At 51.7% G+C, this 18,722-nt stretch overlaps 1 protein-coding gene across 1 annotated transcript in view; it reads right to left on the bottom strand.

Moving 5' to 3' along the window:
- TMPRSS9 (transmembrane serine protease 9) overlaps positions 1-18,722 on the bottom strand; it is a 40,970-nt gene that overhangs the window by 7,994 nt on the left and 14,254 nt on the right. The window contains exons 7-13 of the mRNA XM_077805450.1: positions 11,584-11,755; positions 10,612-10,886; positions 9,043-9,179; positions 6,551-6,878; positions 5,419-5,590; positions 3,555-3,826; positions 1,277-1,413 (exon numbers count right to left, since the gene is read on the bottom strand). Coding sequence (XP_077661576.1) covers positions 1,277-1,413; positions 3,555-3,826; positions 5,419-5,590; positions 6,551-6,878; positions 9,043-9,179; positions 10,612-10,886; positions 11,584-11,755 — 1,493 coding nt within the window. The remainder of the gene's footprint in view (positions 1-1,276; positions 1,414-3,554; positions 3,827-5,418; positions 5,591-6,550; positions 6,879-9,042; positions 9,180-10,611; positions 10,887-11,583; positions 11,756-18,722) is intronic.

Genomic DNA, 18,722 nt, shown 5'->3' with positions numbered 1-18,722 from the left:
ATGTAGGGGGAATTTCACCCAGCCTCTCAAGGTCAGCTCATGCCCTGAAGCTCCCATACCCTCTGACCCCATCTAGTGTGACTGTGCACTCTTTCTTTAGCTAATCAGTGGCCAGCTGTGTTTAGACTCTGGGCCTCACTGATATCCTGTGGCATTGAGTTCCACAGGGTAACTATGTAAAACAGTATTTCCTGTTTTGAGTTTTCAGTGCACTGCCCTTCCCTTGTACAGAACAGCCCCTTGTTCTCCAGTCAGGAGGGTTTGGGGTCAACAAGTGCAGCTCACTGACCTGCCTTATGGCACTCAGCATTTCTACAGGCCTCCAGGAAGCAGTCACAGTCTCTCTAGACAATCCTATGTCCAGCTATTAGGGGCAGGGGCAGCAATTTGTACCTGGGGTCTTGAATATTCCTGTGGTGTAGCAGGATTGTGGTTTAGAAGGTCACTCACTAAACTGCGTGGGGCTTCATTTACCTTCCCTAAGACAGCGAAGAGCCAAGCTGCCCCAGCTGATGCTGGCAGATGGACTGTCCTCCTCATCTGTCCTTGTCAGGGGTGGGCAAACTTTTTGGCCCAAGGGCCACATCTGAGTATGGAAATTGTATGGTGGGCCATGAATGCTCACAAAATTGGGGGTTGGAGTGTGGGAGAGGGTGAGGGCTTGGGCTGGGGATGAGGGAAGGGGGCAGGGGAATCAGGGCTGGGGCAGGGGGTTGGGGCGCAGGAGGGGCGTCAGGGGTGCAGGCTCGGGGTGGTGTTTACCTCAAGCAGCTCCTGGAAGCAGTGGCATGTCCCCCTCTCCGACTCCTAAGCAGAGGCACAGCCAGGAGGCTCTGTGTGCGGCGCCGCCCTTGCAGCTCCCATTGGCCGTGGTTGCCAGCCAATGGGAGCCGTGGGGGCAGTGTGCAGATCCCCCTGGCTGCCCCTATGCATAGGAAGCGGAGGGGGAACATGCTGCTGCTTCCGTGAGCCACGCGGGGCCCCGGCATGCACGGAGCAGGGCAAGCCCCCCACCCCACTCCCTGGCTGGAGCTTGAGGACCAGATTAAAACATCTGAAGGGCTGGAGGCAGCTGCCGGGCCGTAATTTGCCCACCTCTGGTCCATGTAGATCTTGCTTATGGCAGCACATAGACAAAACCTCTGGAAGTACCACAGTCCCTGTGCAGTTTGTCCCCACCTTCCCCCAAGGCAGATGCTGAGCCCACGAGCTCCCGGCAGCTCTCTGGGTCTTTCCGGGGTGGCCTGGAGTGAGTAAAGAACCCCAAGGTTCTTACCTGGCACGAGTCAACCCTCCCCTCCAGGAAGCCTGCACAGATCATCCGGTCAGTGAGGGAGAAGTTGTAGAGAACACTGCAGGTCTTCTGGTCAATGATGCCGACAGAAGCTTTCTGCAGGCTCTCGGGCTTCGTGACTGCATGAAAATAAAGGGATTAGCAAGCGTGGGGATGCGAGGAGAAGGGGAGCTGACGCCCTCTTGCTCAGGACACGGCAGCCCAGATACCAGGGGGCCACGCACCACACGGAGTACAGCAGTGACCACTCCGATCCTGCTGGGATTCCGCCTTGGCAGACGGCATTTCCTTCCACTCCGTGTAAGCTACAGCTGTGCAGCCCTTGGGCTTCCGTTACGCTGCCAGGCTGGCTCTTGGGGGCTGGAGCCAGGCACTGCTACTCTCTGGGCTCAGTAGCTGTGTAAGCAGGACCTGAACAAGTTCTCCCCTGACATCTAGTGATAGGCAGGGGGACAAGCCGTCAGGAGCAGGCCGGGTTTGCATAGATACCTGCTCTGCCCAGGCGTGCAGCAGGCGGCTGCTTTGCTACAGGGATCAGTTTGGGCTGGTTTCGGGTCACAAACCCTCGTATATTGAATGCTGTTTTCCTGAAGGACCAGTAAAAGGGCAGCAGAACTGTGCTCAGTTAGGGCATGCTGCAGCCTCAGCTGAGCTCACTTGCTAAGCAGGGAGGGCTGCCAAAAGCCAGTGAAGAGCAGAGGGGGTGGAGCCAGATGTTCTTACCTCCATGGGAGCCTCCCTTCTCTGGGGTTTAAGGATGGAGCCAGTTGGGTTCCAAGGAGAGTCCTGAGTGCTGGTCAGTGATTGCTGGGGTTGAGCTCACTGGGGGGCCGCTGACCCTTCGAGCTGGATCGGGGCCAGTGCTGCAGCAGAGCGGCTCCCTGCTACCCAGTGAGGTCACGGAGAGCTGGACTCGGAATGTGGCATCACACAGGTGGCCAGCAGCAGCAGGTGAGACAGTGCTGGACACCCCCCCTTCCGGGATGGGGCTGGACCCATGGGAATGCACCTTTGCTGACTAAAGGCAGCCAGCCACCTATGAGGGGGTGCAGTGCAGGGACAGGGGAGTGGTGTGTTTGAGGGACATTGGTTTGGACTTTCATACCGCAAGGCAAAGGACACTGTGGGTAGATGTTTGCTTTTGGTCAGGTGCTTTTGAACATGGTGTTTTCCCAATTGAATGCTGGGTTCCCTTGTGGGGTGATGGATTCTGCCTGAAGGGGGGGAGGCATGAGGCCCTGCCCCCTCCATGGCCATGCCCCTGCCCCCCTCTTCCCCCAAAGCCCTACCTCCTGGCCAAGCCAGAAGCCAGAGCCAGGCCAGGGAGCCTGGGTCCCTCCATCTTCCCAAGATGCGGGGAGGGGCCCGAGAGGAGCCCCTGGCCTGTGTCCCAGTCCCTGAGCCCCCCGTCCAGGGCAGGTGGAGGGTTCACGGTTCCCCACAGCTGCCCGTGTGACTCTTACCCTGACCTGGCTCTGGCCTGGACAAGAGGCGGCCAGGCCTGGGTGAAAAGTGGACAGGCCAGTCCCTTTGCCCCCCTGTCCCGGCACCCCTGGTTCCTTTTCCCTTTTAGTATAAGTTTTACGCACCGACTCAGTGCTTGTGAGGGGGGGAAGTCTTGCCTCTCAGAGGCACCCAGGGGTGGTGTTTGGTTTTCCCAAGTTGCTGGGTGGTTCTGTTTTGTCTTGTTAAGAGGATCCCCTAGATACTGAACCTGGCCCTTGTTGCTGCTGCCACCGCTGCTTGGCAGAAGGGTTCCAAATGTTTAACTTTTTCTAGTGCCCAGGATCTTGGAAGCTTCCTAGTGGTCTTTGTCCCCTGCCTAACAGGGCAACAGGCTCCCTTTGCTAGTGCATGTGCCTTAACCCAGTCCCTGTCCCATCCCTAGTGTCTATCCCCCTGTCTAGTGATATCCAGTCCAGTCTTAGCTGTGAGCTTGAGCTCTCTGAAGCAAGGACCTCGTCAATGTCACTTGGACAGTTGTAGACAGACAATGCTCCACCACACTCTGCCCCAGGCTCTGACCAGCTGCCAGCTCCCTTGTCTTGCTCCCTGATGGCAGAGAGTACTTCCTTGGCCCTGGTTCTCTCCCTTGGGGTCCCAGAGCGCTTGTTGATTTCTGGCTCTCTCTGCTGGACACCCCACTTCTTCAACCTCCTTCCTATTCCCCTGGCCTGTTCAGCGTGGGTGGCTGCAGCCGTTTTGCTGCTCGGTCTCTCCCTAGCTCACAGTAAATCAATAGATAAATCACATTACTCACTGTTGCCTTCTCTGATGTTTCCCCATCCAGAAATCATGCACTTTTTGCCAACGGGAAACTTCTGCACAGCTAAGGGGAGGCACACGGGTTGGATGTACTTGTTGAAATGAAGGGGGCTGGCCAGTTCTAGCACAGCCACGTCGAAGTCCAGGATGATGGGGTTGTAGGAGGGGTGCTGCACCACTTTCTTTATACTGACTTTCACCGCGTTGCCATCTGCACCAGTTAAGGATGTGGTGCCCAGGTAGGCTTTCAGATATTCCAGCTTTGTCCTGCAAGTGCACGGGACACCCACCCCCCCCGACCCCCGGACACCCACTGTGAATTCTGAACAGCTAAAGCTTAAGCATCTTATGAACATCAATAGGTTTCAGGGCCTGCAATGCGCTGTTCGGCATGGACAGAACCTTGCTGGTTAATGTGCTCTTGTGAAAGGAGGCTCTTGCTTTTAGGTGACCTCACCTTGGCTAGAGAGAACTATCACCATTCACAACAGCAATTCCATTACAAGGCTAATGCTCATCCGCCAAGGCCAACCATGCCGGTTCCTGCGGCATCACTTCCCTGACAGCCGGGGCCTGTGGGGTGGGCTCAGGGTCAGCAGTCACCTTTCAGAACTGACACTCTGCCGAGGACTTGCTCTAGTAGAGGAGAAAACTGGAGCTAACTGGTTACAAGCCATACAAGTCCTTTTCTAAAGCAGCTCGTGGGGCACAGGCACAGAGGAAGGGCTGGCCTGGGTTGGGCCCGAAGACTGTCCAGCCCAGTGTCCTGTCTCTGACTGGCCAGCACCAGGTGCTTCAGAGGAAGGTGCAAGAAACCCACAGTGGCAGACATAAGGTAATCTGCCCCCCATGAGGGTCCCAGCCTAAACCCTGACAGAGACTGGTTTAAACCCTGAAGCACAAGGTTTCATTTCTCTCCAATATTCTTGTTGTTTGCATTAACTATTGTAACTCTGCCTATTCTTGTTGTCCATGATATAAAAGTCCAGTCCCACTTTAAATCTTACTCAGTTCTAGACCTTAATGACATCCAGTGGCACTGTTGCACAGTCTAATTATGTGTATGTAGAGGTAAAAGCATTTCCCTTCATCGGGTTTTAATTTGTACTTTTCAGTGGCAAGGAGACTGCTCTTGTCCTTGTGCTGTGAGACAGGGAGAACAGATGTGCCTGACCTATTTCTACACCATTCATTATTTTTATAGATTTTTATCAGGTCCCTTCTTCTAGCCTCCTCTCTAATGCACAGTCTGTCTCTTCAACCTCTGATCCGAGGAGAGTTTTTCCAGAGCCCTAACTGGTTTTGTTGCTGTTGGCTGAACCCTTTCTAACCCTGCCCTGCCCTGCCCTTCCTGAGATGGGGTAACAGTGCAGCACAGGTTCCAGATGGGGCGCTCTCACTGATTTTTATAGTGGCATTATAATCGTTTCTGTAGGATTTTCCATCTCATTCCTTATGCACCCTAACATCATGTTACCCTTTCCTCTAGCTTGGTTCAAGCACTCTGAAGTTCCTCACGTCCTCTCTGGTCCTGACTCACGTTAATTACTTTGTGTCATCTGCAAATTTTAATTCCTGACTGCTCAACCCCCTTCCTGCATCATTAGTAAATGTATTGAAACACCCTGGGACCTAGTACGGTACCTTGAAGTACCTGCTGTTCACCTTCTGCCATGGTGAAGGTTGGTGATGGATTCCTACTCCTTGTTTCTGATCCATGACAATACTTTGCCTCTTACCTCATGACCACTCAGTAACAAAAGCTCTCAGCAGCCCCAGATGATGCAGTGTGACCGGGGCTGGGGAAACTGGAACAACAACACAATATACAGAGCTTTCAAGAGGAGATGGGCTCTTACTGATTGAAGCAGTGAGCTGCCGACAGCAACCAGCGCTCCCCAATGACAGTGGCCCCACAGAAGTGCCTTGACCCCTCCTTCAGGCTGACCTGCCAGGGGATTTCTCCTTTGGAAGCCTCGATTCCTCCCACGATCTTGCTGGGTTTTGAAAGCCCAGGTCGCCCACCGCACTCTAAATAGAAGCCAAAGCACAGCCCATCAGTGCTTTCGCTGCCTCTGGGGATGGGCAAGGAGGGAGCCCTGAGCCCTGCTGGCTGGTGATGGCTCAGGGCCAAGTCAGGGAAATTTATTTAAGTCCTTCCTGCCAAGCTTGCTGTTTCCACCAACAGGTGCCCTACTCCCCCAGGAGGTGCCCAGGTATAGCCACCCATGGTCCTCTCCAGGGCTTCCGCCTGCTTTCATCAGGACCCTCAAGCCCCTCCGTTCTCAGCGGCAGTGTGCTGGGATGGGGCTCACTAGTGCCTGCACTCCAGTGACCCCTCATCCCCATGAGCCTCCACCAAAGGCCCGAAACTGGAGGAACACCCAAAATCTACCTCCTCCCTCAGAGGAGGGGTGACCGAGAACCAGGTGCCATGAGCTGACAAACACAGGCTGGCTTCCGGAGCTTGCCCTGCCCCCTGGCCTGTGTGGGGTTGCAGGACTCTCCTTGGGTGCAGAAGTAGGCTTTGAACTGCCAGGAGATCTTTGAGTGGCAAAGGACAGCAAGGGCCTTGGGAGCAAGCACAGCTGTGTGCAATTCTGCTCCCTCAGCCACTGCGCTCAGGGCATGGAGAGAATTCCTGGTGTTTCCCCATGGTAAGGGCTGGCAGTAACACTGCCAAGATCCCAACACACCTGCAGCTTGATTTAGTTGGGAATTGGTCCTGCTTTGAGCAGGGGGTTGAACTAGGTGACCTCCTGAGGTCCCTTCCAACCCTGATATTCTATGATTCAAGCTATGAAGCACCTGATCTTCAGAGTGCAAAATGTGCACAAAACTTCCCAGCAGAGGCTGTGCTGTGTGGTTGAGGCTCATGTGGGCCATGCTGGACACAATAGAAAAGGCTGTTTCATTTCAGTGGAAAGGCAGAGCCCTGAACTTCAGGCCTGGGAAGCTCATTGTAACTAGACAGCCCAACCCTCCCAGCACCTTGCGGCCAAGAAGCAGTAGCTGGCTTGCTGGGCGTGGGTGCTGATAAGGTGGAGGACACAGGTCTGTGTTTGCTCATGGTGCTGTTGCTGATCCCCTCCATGGTGGCAGCATCACCGTTTGTGCTGGAAAGTGTCATTGGGACGGTAAGAGCTGCAGGTGTGGGGAAGGTGGAGATAGCATCAAGGATCCAGTCTCGGAGTTGGGTCACTTGGGCATAGACCCCAGGCCGCTTGGCTTCAGCACAGCCAATTCCCCAGCTCACGATACCGGCCAGGAAAAACTTGCCAGATGGCTCTTCACAAACCAAGGGGCCGCCAGAGTCACCCTGCAAGAGACAAAAAGCATGCATCACCAGAGTCAGGGGCCAACTCCAGACTGGGCACCATGCACTTCGCCTCCCTACGCTTCGCTCTGTGTCCTAACCTGGTGTGCAGCATTGCTGCGTGCTGCTAAAGAGTTGCTATGTCCCACCCCACAGCTGGCTGCATTTCAGGTGTGGGTGAAGGATCCCAAATCTGTAATGTCTTTTGGGATCTGCCTGGATGAAACACGTTAAGTGAATGTAACTAGTGGAGACACTTAGCTGCAGAGTGCCCTCTCAGATGGCCAGCCTTAAATCTGAGCCCTTGCTGCACATCAAGGGGGAAATCACCTTTCCAGTGACCTAGCCAATAGCCTCCAGCTCTTAATAGTCTCTTTATTAATGAGACTGACCACCAAGTCTTAGGTCAACCTTCATTTTCCTCACTGGGCCCAGTGCTCCTCCTGGGCTAGTGGCTGTTACTCATCTGGGCTGTGTACAGAGCACGTGTCTGAGGCTTTCCTGAGCACCGACATTTCATCAGTTTGCACTAAGCTTGCAGAGTTGGTCTTTGACTTTGTTCTCATAAAGCCTGAACAATGGCCCTGCTGTGTGATTGCTCCATGCATCTGCCCAGCAGTCAAGCTACTAAATTACAAAGATTACATTCCAACCTCAAGCCTTTCGCAGCCCATCTGGGCTCTGACACTGCACCTATCCCCAAGGTATCTGAGAGCCTCTCAAAGGTATCTGGTGCTGCAAAGATCTATCTTCCTCTAGGCTTGCGGGTTGTGGGCTTGCGGGTGGGCTGTGACTGTGGGCGGGCCAGGCTGAAGGAGTGGGCTGGGCAGTTTGCTGTGCCCAGGCTGAGGGGTTTGCTGCAAAATTAAAGGGCATTTTCCCTTAATGGATTTTCATGTTTTGTTACATTTCCTGGTTGGTTTTCTCTCTTTGCCTTCCACGTGGCACATGGTGATATTTCCCTTGTGCCTGTGGTCCTAGCACTGAGCAAGGATCATTTAGGCTACTTCTTTGTAGGTGTCCCAGCAGCGCCCCTGATGCCAGTCCTGCTTCCAGGAGAGGCAGAGCAAAAGCCCCTGAAGAGTGGCTTTGATTTGATTTGGACCATCTCGGCAGCAAACGTGTGTTTCCCAAGCATGGAGACTTAGAATTGGCAGGTTGAGTCTTTGCAGTTAGTAGCTCTTTGCCCTGACATATGGGCTTCCATCCAGAGGCCTCTGAACCATTCACTAACAGGAATGAATTAATCCTGGCAACTGGCCCCTCCCCCAGCAAGGCAGCGCAGTGCCAGGATTCTAGTTTCAGACATGGGGAAATGGGCACAGAGACGTTAGCTGATTTGCTCAAGGACATGTAGCAAAAATCAGTTGCAGAGCCAGGAGCAAAACGCAGGAGTCCTGACTCCACGTGACCTGCTCCAGCCACTGCCTGATAAATCCCTGCCTTAATTTGGTTTTAAAGAAGCAAGATCTGCCTTGGCCCATCCTGTGCAGCTGCAGACAGGGCTGGATTAAACCACTGCTGGGCACTAGGCAGACACTGGGCCCCATCTTCTCAGAGGAATAACAACAAACAGCTGATCGAAACAATCATTTGCACTTGCTCCAACATACCCAGGGGCTGCTCAAGACAACCTACCACCTTAGGTAAAACTTCTCTCTGTCGTGCCCTGGTGCCCCCAGAACAGAGGTTTTCAGTCACTGGGGTGTGCCCCCTGGCGGGGACACGGACTTTCTGAGGGGCACAGCAAGGCTTCTGATGGTATGGTGCTTTTGGTGGAAGGGGAGGGGCTGGTGCTCAGGTCTGGCCTGGCCACCCCCCATGTGGACTGAAGGGCTGCTGAGCCACATTTGTATGGCATGGCAACTCTTTGAGGCTTCGCCCAGTAACGTGGACCCTAAGCACACGCCTAGTTTGCCTGTGTGTTCATCCAGCCCTTGCAAAGGAGGGCGCCGGTGGCTGCTCAGAGCTCAGCCCATCGGGGCAGACAGATGCAGCTGGCTAGTGTAACAAGTGCCAGAGCCTTTAGCTGGGCAGGGGGCTGTAATGGGCCACTTGCAGGGGCTGTGAGCGTAACTGAAAGGGAAGGAGCCCCTGCCCTGGCAGCATCTCTGGGAGTGGATGCCCGCAACACTGCTGCCCGGTGCTGAGAGAGGCCCCTCCTCACCTGGCAGGAGTCGATCTTCCCCTCCAGGTAGCCGGCACACATCATCCTGTCGGTCAGGGTGTGGCTGTACAGACTGGCACACAGGGCCTGGTCCAGCAACTCCACTGTCGCCTTCTGCAAGGTCTCTGGTTTCACCACTCGTGGGAAGAGACAAGGTAATAAACTTGATCCACCCATTGGGCCAACGGCCCTGAGCCCACGGGCCCCTCCTCCCTGCAGAATCAGCCACAGGCCGAGCGGCTGGATTGGGAGCTGCCAGCCTAGTTGCCAAACACCACAACCCCGTGGTTGGGCAGAGTGTGGAACCCGCCCTTGCTTCTGCACAATCAAACGCCCCCCTGGCCTTTCTTGGGTGTGCCCCTCCCGCCCTTCACAGGATCTCACCCTGCTCTTCTCAGGGTGTGCCCCTCCCTAACCCCCTTCTCAGGGTGCCCCGCCCCTGCCTTTCACAGGGTGTGTACCTAGTGTTTCCAGGTTCCAGTTTTCAACCAGAATGGCCAGTCGAAAAGGGACCCCTGGCGGCTCCGGTCGACGCTGCTGACTGGGCCATTAAAAATCCGGTCAGCAGCACAGCGAGGGTCTGGGGCTAAGGCAGGCTCCCAGGCTCCACTCGCTGCCCGCGCCCCTTGTGCTGGCTCTGCAGCTCGCACTGGCTGAGAACTGTGACCAGTGGAAGCTGCAGGGATGGCGTCTGCAGGCGTGAGGGCTGCGCATGGAGCCTCCCTGGCCGCCCATGCACCTAGCGGCTGCAGGGACCTAACGGCCAATTCCTGGGAGCTGCGGTAAGCACCACCAGGACACCGCACCCTGAATCCTCTCCCGCACCCCAACCTCTTGCCCCAGCCCGGAGTCCACTCCTGTACCCCAAACCCCTCATCCCCAGCCCCACCCCCAGCCAGAGCCCTCACCCTCCCGCACCTCCTGCCCCAGCCCTGAGCCCCCTCCTGCACCCCAACCCCCTCATCCTCAGCCCCACCCAGAGCCTGCACCCCCTCCTGCACTCCGAACCCCTCGGCCCCAGTCTGGAGCTCCCTCCTGCACCCCAAGCCACTCACCCCCAGCCAGAGACACCCCATCCCAACCTCTGCCCCAGCCTGGTGAAAGTGAGTGAGGGTGGGGGAGAGCAAGCAGGGGTGGGGCCTCAGGGGTGTTCTGTTTAGTGCAATTAGAAAGTTAGCAACCCTATGTGCACCCGCTCTCCCCTGGCCCTTCTTGGGGTGTGCCTCCCCCCCCATCCCCCCTTCCTTCTTAAGGTTACTCCCCACCCACAGCCCTTCTCAGGGTGTTCCCCAACCCTTCTTGGGCTGTGCCCCGCCCCCTCCCTGACCCTTCACAGGGTGTACCTCCTCCTCCCTCACCCCTCAGGATTCCCTCATACCCACAGCCCTTCTCAGGGTCCCTCCATCCCTTCTTGGGGTGTGCCCCCTTCCTCCCCACCCCCGGCCCTGCTCAGGATGTGCCCCCTGGCTTTTCTTGGGTTCCCCCTACCCCTGGCCCTTCTCAGGAGTCCCCACCCTCTCCTCTCCCCTCCCGTTCTTGGGTGCCCCACCCCAAGGAGGCCCTGCTTACAGAAGTCTTCCTTGAGATAACCCCAGCCAGAGATGAGGCACTTCCTGCCAGCCGGGAAGCGGTGCCCAGGGCCTGGCAGGCACGCAGGCTGGATATACTTGTTAAAGGGCACGGGGCTGTCGAGCTCCAGCACAGCCACGTCGAAGTCCGCGGTGTCGGTGTTGTAGGAGGGGTGTGGGATAATGCGGCCCACGCCGGCTTTCACGGTGCTGCTGTCTGAGCTGCTGAGGGAGATGGTTCCCATGTAGGCGGCCCAGACCGCTGGGTCCTGAAACCTGAAATGCACAGACATGTGTGATCCCTTCCAAGCTGCCCCTGCACAGCCACTGGGCGTGTCAAAGGTGAGGCCTGGTAGTAGAGGAGGCTGCTGGGCCTTGACCTCAGCTGAGCCACAGCCATCGTGACACATGCCCCGCCACGTGTCCTGGTGCCCTGCCCTCATGGCACAGTGCATCCCAGGGTGCTGACGTGCCAGGCTGCATGGGCTTAGAATGGCTGGAGTTGGGCTGTGGCCCTAGGGCCAGGGCCAGATTTACACCTTACGCACCCCTAGGCACAGTGTCTTGAGAGCCCCCCTGACGACAGCTGACCTTCATGTTGGGCACAGGTTTAGAGAGGTAAGGTGCCCCTAGAATGCTGGCGCCTGTAGGCATGTGCCTGCTGGACCAAACAGGAAATCCGCCCTGCCGAGCCACTGCAGCAGGAAGCAGGATCCCAGCTGAGATGTGGCAAGAGGCTGAATATGAGGCTAGAGCAACCCGCGGGCTGCTTGCGGCCCAATCCCATGAGACATCCTCAGGGCCCTACAGGTAGTATATATAGTGTGTGGATGCAGCCTCCATAACACATAGAAAGCCACGTATGTGACCCACGATGGTGAACAGGTTGAGAAGCACTGGGCTAGAGGGCGCCCCAATCCTGGCTCTGCCCATGGGAAGGGGGTCAGGGAAGGTGCCATGGCCGGGGCCATACTCGTTGAAGCAGTGAGCCGCAGACACCAGCCACTTCTCAGTGAGGATAGTTGCACCACAGAAGTGTTCGTTGTTCTCCCTCAGGCTGACTTGCCACGGGAACTCCCCTCTGGAGGCCTCGGTGCCACCCACGATTCTGTGGGCTGTCTGCATGGTGGGGCGGCTCCCACAGTCTGAAAGGCAGAAGAGATCTTGTGTGAGCCCTGCAAACTCCTTCATTCCAGCCACAGGTACAGACAGAGGCAGGTGGCTGCTGCAAACCTGCCCCAGCAGCCTTCGCTGGGGTTGGGGATGGATTCATTTCAGCAGAGCATATACCCATGGCCCAGCCTGCTGAATGCCCCGGAGAGCGAGGCCACTGCCTGGAATGCCACAAATGGAGCAGATTTTAAATTATTCTTGGAGTAGATCTAGGAGGCCACGGGACTGGTGAGGACCCACGTAGTGAGGACTTGCGAACACCCACAGAATGAGGATGGATGATGACCTATGCAGCGGGGACGGGGTTGCCAGGTGCCTAGTTTTTGACTAGAAAGCCCAGTCGAAAAGAGGACTTGGCAGTGTCCGATCAGATGTACTGACTAGACACAAAAATTCAGTTGCCACAGGCACGGGCTGGGGGAGGTGCCAGGTCATCAACCCAGCCCAGACCCTGGTCAGCTGGGGCCACCTACATCTTATGGACAGGCAGACTCTGCATCAAGCTGCAGCTCTGGATCAGAGGGAGCCCAGCTCGGGGTGGGGGAGGGAGGTGTAGAGGATTCAGCTACAAGGAACGGGGTGTGGGTAGAGTAGCAAGTGAAGGAGGAGCGGGGAGAGAAGCGAATGGGGGAGCAAGGCCTTAGGGGAAGAGGCAGAGCAGGGGTGGAGTCTCAAGGGAAGAGGTGGGGCAGGGGAGTCTGGTTGTCAGCCGTTAGAATGTTGGTAACCCTAGCAGGAACAGGCAAGGACCCACGCAGTGGTACATATGATTTTTGAACAGTTTCCTCACCAGAAACCAGTGTTCATTAAGGTCATCCAATCAGGGAATGGAATCATATCACAAGATCTGCGTCCAGTAAAAACCAACCAAAAAAAGCTTGAATATCCTTCAGTGACCAGCTGGGAAATGAGCCTAGCCCAAGGTGCCATGGCAGGGAAGAACTTGGAATGAGTTTCAACTCCATTGCCTGTGATTTCACAAGAACAACCATACTGTGTCAGACCAATAGAGCCCAGTAGCCTGTCTTCCAACAGTGGCCAGTTCCAGACAGTTGGGAGGAAATGAACAGAAAAGGGCAATTATCGAGTGATCCATCCTCGGCTGTCCAGTCCAAGTGTCTAGCAGTTGGAGGTTTAGGGACACTTAGATCATAGAATCATAGACTATCAGGGTTGGAAGGGACCTCAGGAGGTCATCGAGTCCAACCCCCTGCTCAAAGCAGGACCAATCCCCAGGTAAACCATCCCAGTCAGGGCTTTGTCAAGCCTGACCTTAAAAACTTCTAGGGAAGGAGATTCCACCACCTCCCTAGGTAACGCATTCCAGTGTTTCACCACCCTCCTAGTGAAAAAGCTTTTCCTAATATCCAACCTAAACCTCCCCCACTGCAATGACCATTACTCCTCGTTCTGTCATCTGCTACCACTGAGAACAGTCTAGATGCATCCTCTTTGGAACCCCCTTTCAGGTAGTTGAAAGCAGCTATCAAATCCCCCCTCATTCTTCTCTTCCGCAGAGTAAACAATCCCAGTTCCCTCAGCCTCTCCTCATAAGTCATGTGTTCCAGTCTCCTAATCATTTTTATTGCACTTCTCCCAATTCTAATATATTCTTTTTGAGATGGGGCAATCAGAACTGTGTGAAGTGTTCAACGGGTAGGTGTCCCATGGATTTATATAGTGGCATTATGATATTTTCTGTTTTATTATCTATCCCTCGCCTAATGTTCCCTAATGTTAACTTTTTTACTTGTTGCTGCACATTGAATGGATGTTTTCAGAGAACTATCCATGATGAGTCTAAGAGCTCTTTCTAGAGTGGTAGCAGCTAATTTAGACCCCCATCATTGTGTATGTATAGTTGGGATTACATTTTCCAATATGCTTTACTCTGTATTTATCAACACTGCATTTCATCTATCATTTTGTCACTCAGTCGCCTAGTTTACTGAGATCCCTTTGTAACTCTTTGCAGTCAGCTTTGGGCTTAACTATCTTGAGTAATTTTGTACTGTCTGCAAGTTTTGCCACCTCACAATTCACATCCTTTTCCAGATCATATATAAATATGTTGAGCAGCACAGGTCCCATTACAGATTTTTGGGGGACCCCACTGTTTATCTCTCTCCATTGTGAAAACTGACCATTTATTCCTACTCTTTGTTTCCTGTCTTTTAACCAGTTACAGATCAAGGTGAGGACCTTTCCTTTTATCCTATTACTATTTACTTTGCTTAAGAATCTTTGGTATGGGACCTTATCAAAGTCAAGTACACTATATTGACTGGATCACCTTTGTCCACATGCTTTTTGACACTCTCAAAGAATTTAATAGATTGGTGAAACATGACTTCCCGTTACAAAAAGCTGTGTTGACTCTTCCCCAATAAATTGTATCCATCAGTATTTCTAATAATTCTGTTCTTTACTAGAGTTTCAATCAGTTTTCCTGATACTGAAGAGAAGGTTACTTACCTATAACTTTGGGATTCTTCCAGATGTATGGTCCCTATCTGTATTCCACTGTGGGATGCACACCTTGCACCCAGAGTTGGAAAATTCAAAAGTAGTGTCTGTTGGTCCGCGCATTCGCCCTGACTTGCCTCAAGATCCTGTCCAAGGCAATAAAGGGTGGGGCGGTCTGACCGCAGCTCCAGTTCCTTGTTCATTGTGATTCTGACAGATCCAGAGCAGTGGGGAAAGAGGGTGGGAAGTAGAATACAGATAGGGACCACACATCTCAAAGAGCCTCCAGTTTCAGGTAAGTAACCTCCTCTTCGAGTGGTAGTCCCTATCGTATTCCCATGGGTGACTGGCAAGCAGCATCTACGTTGGAGGAGGCTGAGGACGGAAGCATTGGTGTAAAACTGCTGTGCCAAAGGAGTCACCCACCGCCAAGTCTGGCACTAAGGGGTAGTGTGGTGTGAACGTGTGAGCACAAGTCCACATGGGTGCTCTACATCTGTCTGTGAGAGGCACTTCCTGAAGGGATGCCGTGGCTGTTGCTTGAGCTCTGATGGAGTGAGCCTCTACCCCGTGTGGGGAAGTAGATTCAACAGCTGGTAGCAGAGTTTAATACAACTGGAAATCTACTTGGAGAGTCTCTGGGTGGAAATGGCCTGACCCCTGATTCTTTCTGCCACTGTAATAAACAGTCTAGGGGACTTCCTGATTATTTTTGTTCTCTGTAGGTAAAAGGCCAAAGCTCTTCAGACATTGAGGGCACGGAGTCTACATTCTTCTGCAGATATGTGTGGTTTCGGAAAGAAAACGGATAAGTGAATGGATTGGTTACTATGAAACTGGGAGACCACCTTTGATAGAAATTTTAGATGTAGATGTAAGGAGACTTTATTCTTGTAGAATATGGTGAATTGTGGATCCACCATCATAACTCCGAGTTTACCGACTTTTCTCACTAAAGTGATAACAACAAGGAAGGCGACTTTCATGGAGAGGAGGGACATGGAGCAAGATGTCAGTGGTTCATTGGCTTTGTGTGTTAATACTGATAGTATTAGATTCAGGCCCCATTGAGGTGTGATGGTTTGGAAAGGTGGAATGGTTCTTAGAATCATAGAATCGTAGGACTGGCAAAGACATAAAGAAGATGTCTAGTCCAGTCCCCTGCACTTATGGCAGGGTTAAGTATTATCTAGACCATCCCTGACAGGTATTTGTCAAACCTGCTCTTAAAAATTCCACAACCTCCCTAGGTAATTTGTTCCAGTGCTTAGCCACCCTGACAGTTAGGAAGTTTTTCCTAATGTCCAACCTAAACCTCCCTTGCTGCGGTTTAAGCCCATTGCTTCTTGTCCTGTCCACAGATGTTAAGAACAACAATTTTTCTCCCTCCTTGTAACAACCTTTTATGTACTTGAAAACTGTTATGTCCCCGCTCAGTCTTCTCTTTTCCAGACTAAACAAACCCAGTTTTTTTTCAATCTTCCCTCATAGGTCATGTTTTCTAAAACTTTAATCATTTTTGTTGCTCTTCTCTGGACTTTCTCCAATTTGTCCACATCTTTCCTGAAATGTGGTGCCCAGAACTGGACACAATACTCCCATTGAGGCCTAATCATCGCGGAGTACAGTGGAAGAATTACTTCTCGTGTCTTGCTTACAATACTCCTGCTAATACATCCCAGAATGATGTTTGCTTTTTTTGCAACAGTGTTACACTGTTGACACATATTTAGCTTATGGTCCACTATGACCCCCACATCCCTTGCCACAGTACTCCTTCCTAGGCAGTCATTTCCCACTTTGTATGTATGCAACTGATTGTTCCTTCCTAAGTGGAATACTTTGCATTTGTCCTTATTGAATTTCATCCTACGGACTTCAGACCATTTCTCCAGTTTGTCCAGATCATTTTGAATTTTAATCCTATCCTCCAAAGCACTTGCAACCCCTCCCAGCTTGGTATCATCCACAAACTTTGTAAGTGTACTCATTATAGCATTATCTAAATCACTGATGAAGATATTGAATAGACCCGGAACCTGAACTGATCCCTGCAGGACCCCATTTGTTATGCCGTTCCAGCATGACTGTGAACCACTGATAACTACTCTCTGGGAACGGTTTTCCAACCAGTTTTGTACCCACCATATAGTAGCTCCATCAAGGTTGCATTTCTCTAGTTTGTTTACGAGAAGATCATGCAAAACAGTATCAAAAGCTTTAGTAAATTCAAGATATATCACGTCTACTACTTCCCCCCCATCCAGAAGGCTTGTTACCCTGTCAAAGAAAGCTATTAGATTGGTGTGACATGATTCGTTCTTGACAAATCCATGCTGACTGTTACTTACCTTATTATCTTCTAGATGTTTGCAAATTGATTGCTTAATTATTTACTCCATTATCTTTCCAGGTACAGAAGTTAAGCTGACTGCTCTGTAATTCCCAGGGTTGTCCTTATTTCTCTTTTTATAGATGGGCATTATATTTGCCTTTTTCCAGTGTTCTGGAATGTCTCCCATCTTCCATGACTTTTGAAAGATAATTGCTAATGGCTATCTCCTCAGTCAGCTCCTTGAGCATTTTAGGATGCATTTCATCAGGTCCTGGTGACTTGAAGAAATCTAACAGGTGTCTAAATAATTTTTAACTTGTTCTTTTCCTATTTTAGCCTCTTCTGATCCTATCTCATTTTCACTGGTATTCACTATGTTAGACTTCCAATCACCACCAACCTTCTTGGTGAAACCCGAAACAAAGAAGTCATTAAGCACCTCTACCATTTCCACATTTTCTGTTATTATTTCCCACCCCCCAAACCCCACATGGGTCTACCCTGTCCTTGGTCTTCCTCTTGCTTCTAATGTATTTGTAGAATGTTTGCTTTTTATCCTTTATATCTCTAACTAGTTTCACCTCATTTTGTGCCTTGGCCTTTCTAATTTTGTCCCTACATACTTGTGTTATTTGTTTATATTCATCCTTTGTAATTTGACCTAGTTTCCACTTTTTGTAGGACTCTTTTTTATTTTTAGATGATTGAAGACTTCCTGGTTAAATGAGGATGGTCTCTTGCCATACTTCCTATCTCTCCTAGGTAGTGCCCTTTCTGTCTCTTTGAAAAACAGCCAACTGTCTTCTATTGTTTTTCCCCTTAGACTTGCTTAACATAGGATCTTACCTACCAACTCCCTCAGTTTGCTAGTCTGCCTTCTTGAAATCCATTGTCTTTATTTTGCTCTTCTTCCTCCTACCATTCCTTAGAATCATGAACTCTACCATTTCATGATCACTTTCACCCAAGCTGCCTTCCACTTTTAAATTCTCAACCAGCTCCTCCCTATTTGTCAAAATCTAATCTAGAACCGCCTCTCCCCAGTAGCTTTCTCCATCTTCTGAAATAAAAATTTTTCTCCAATACATTCCGAGAACTTGTTGGATAATCTGTGCCCTGCTGTGTTATTTTCCCAACAGATGTCTGAGTTGTTGAAGTCTCCCATCACCAGCAAGTCCTGTGCTTTGGATGATTTTGTAAATTGTTTTAAAAAAGCTTCATCCATCTCTTCTTCCTGGTTAGGTGGTCTGTAGTGGACCCCACCCCACAAGGGTGTTATCAGCCTTGTTTTTACCCCTTTTATCCTTACCCAGAGACTTTCAACAAGTCTTTCTCTTACTTCTATCTCAACCTCAGTCCAGGGGTAGACATTTTTAATATATAAGGCAACACCAGCTCCCTTTTTTTCCTGCCTGTCCTTCCTGAGCAAGCTGTACACTTCTATACCAATATTCCAGTCATGCGTATTATCCCACCAAGTCTCTGTGGTGCCAAGTACGTCATAATTTATTTACTAGCATTTCAAGTTTTTCCTGCTTATTCCCCATAAGAATACAGACATCTAAGATACTGATTTGATTCTCCTGCATAATTCTGTCTTGTCTCTCCCTTATCCTTGCTATAATAGCCCATGCTCCCCACCCAAATTCCAACCCTTCTCCCAGGTCTCCATGTTTTTGACTTACCTGTGGGCTTTGGTCACCTGCCCCCTTCGAACCTAGTTTAAAGCCCTCCTCCCGAGGTTAGCCAGTCTGTATCCAAATATGCTCTTCCCCTTCCTCGATAGGTGGACCCCATCTCTTCTTAGCAGTCCTTCTTCCTGGAAAAGCATCCCATGCTTCAGGAAGCTGAAGCCCTCCTGGCAACACTTAGAATGCCTTTCCAAAATCTAGCGGTTAGCAGGTGTGTAAAAACAGAGTAACCCTTTGTAGGAGGATGGAACACGCTATTCGCTACTAGGTGGACTTGCAAAGTGCTGAGGATGAGATCCAATGTCTTTAAGGATAGAATATAGTCCAGGATTAGGGTAATCTTTGCAGTTTCTGGTATAACACCTTTCTATTGAGCCCAAGATGAAAAGCGTTTCTTCTTAGTCTGGTAACGTTGTCGAGTTGAATCTTTCCTACTGTTCGAGAGAA

The sequence above is a fragment of the Eretmochelys imbricata genome, chromosome 25 (genome assembly GCF_965152235.1).
Source record: "Eretmochelys imbricata isolate rEreImb1 chromosome 25, rEreImb1.hap1, whole genome shotgun sequence".
Taxonomy (NCBI): Eukaryota; Metazoa; Chordata; order Testudines; family Cheloniidae; genus Eretmochelys; species Eretmochelys imbricata.
The sequence above is the reverse complement of the archived record's forward strand: the minus strand, read 5'-3'. Positions and strand labels throughout refer to the sequence as shown.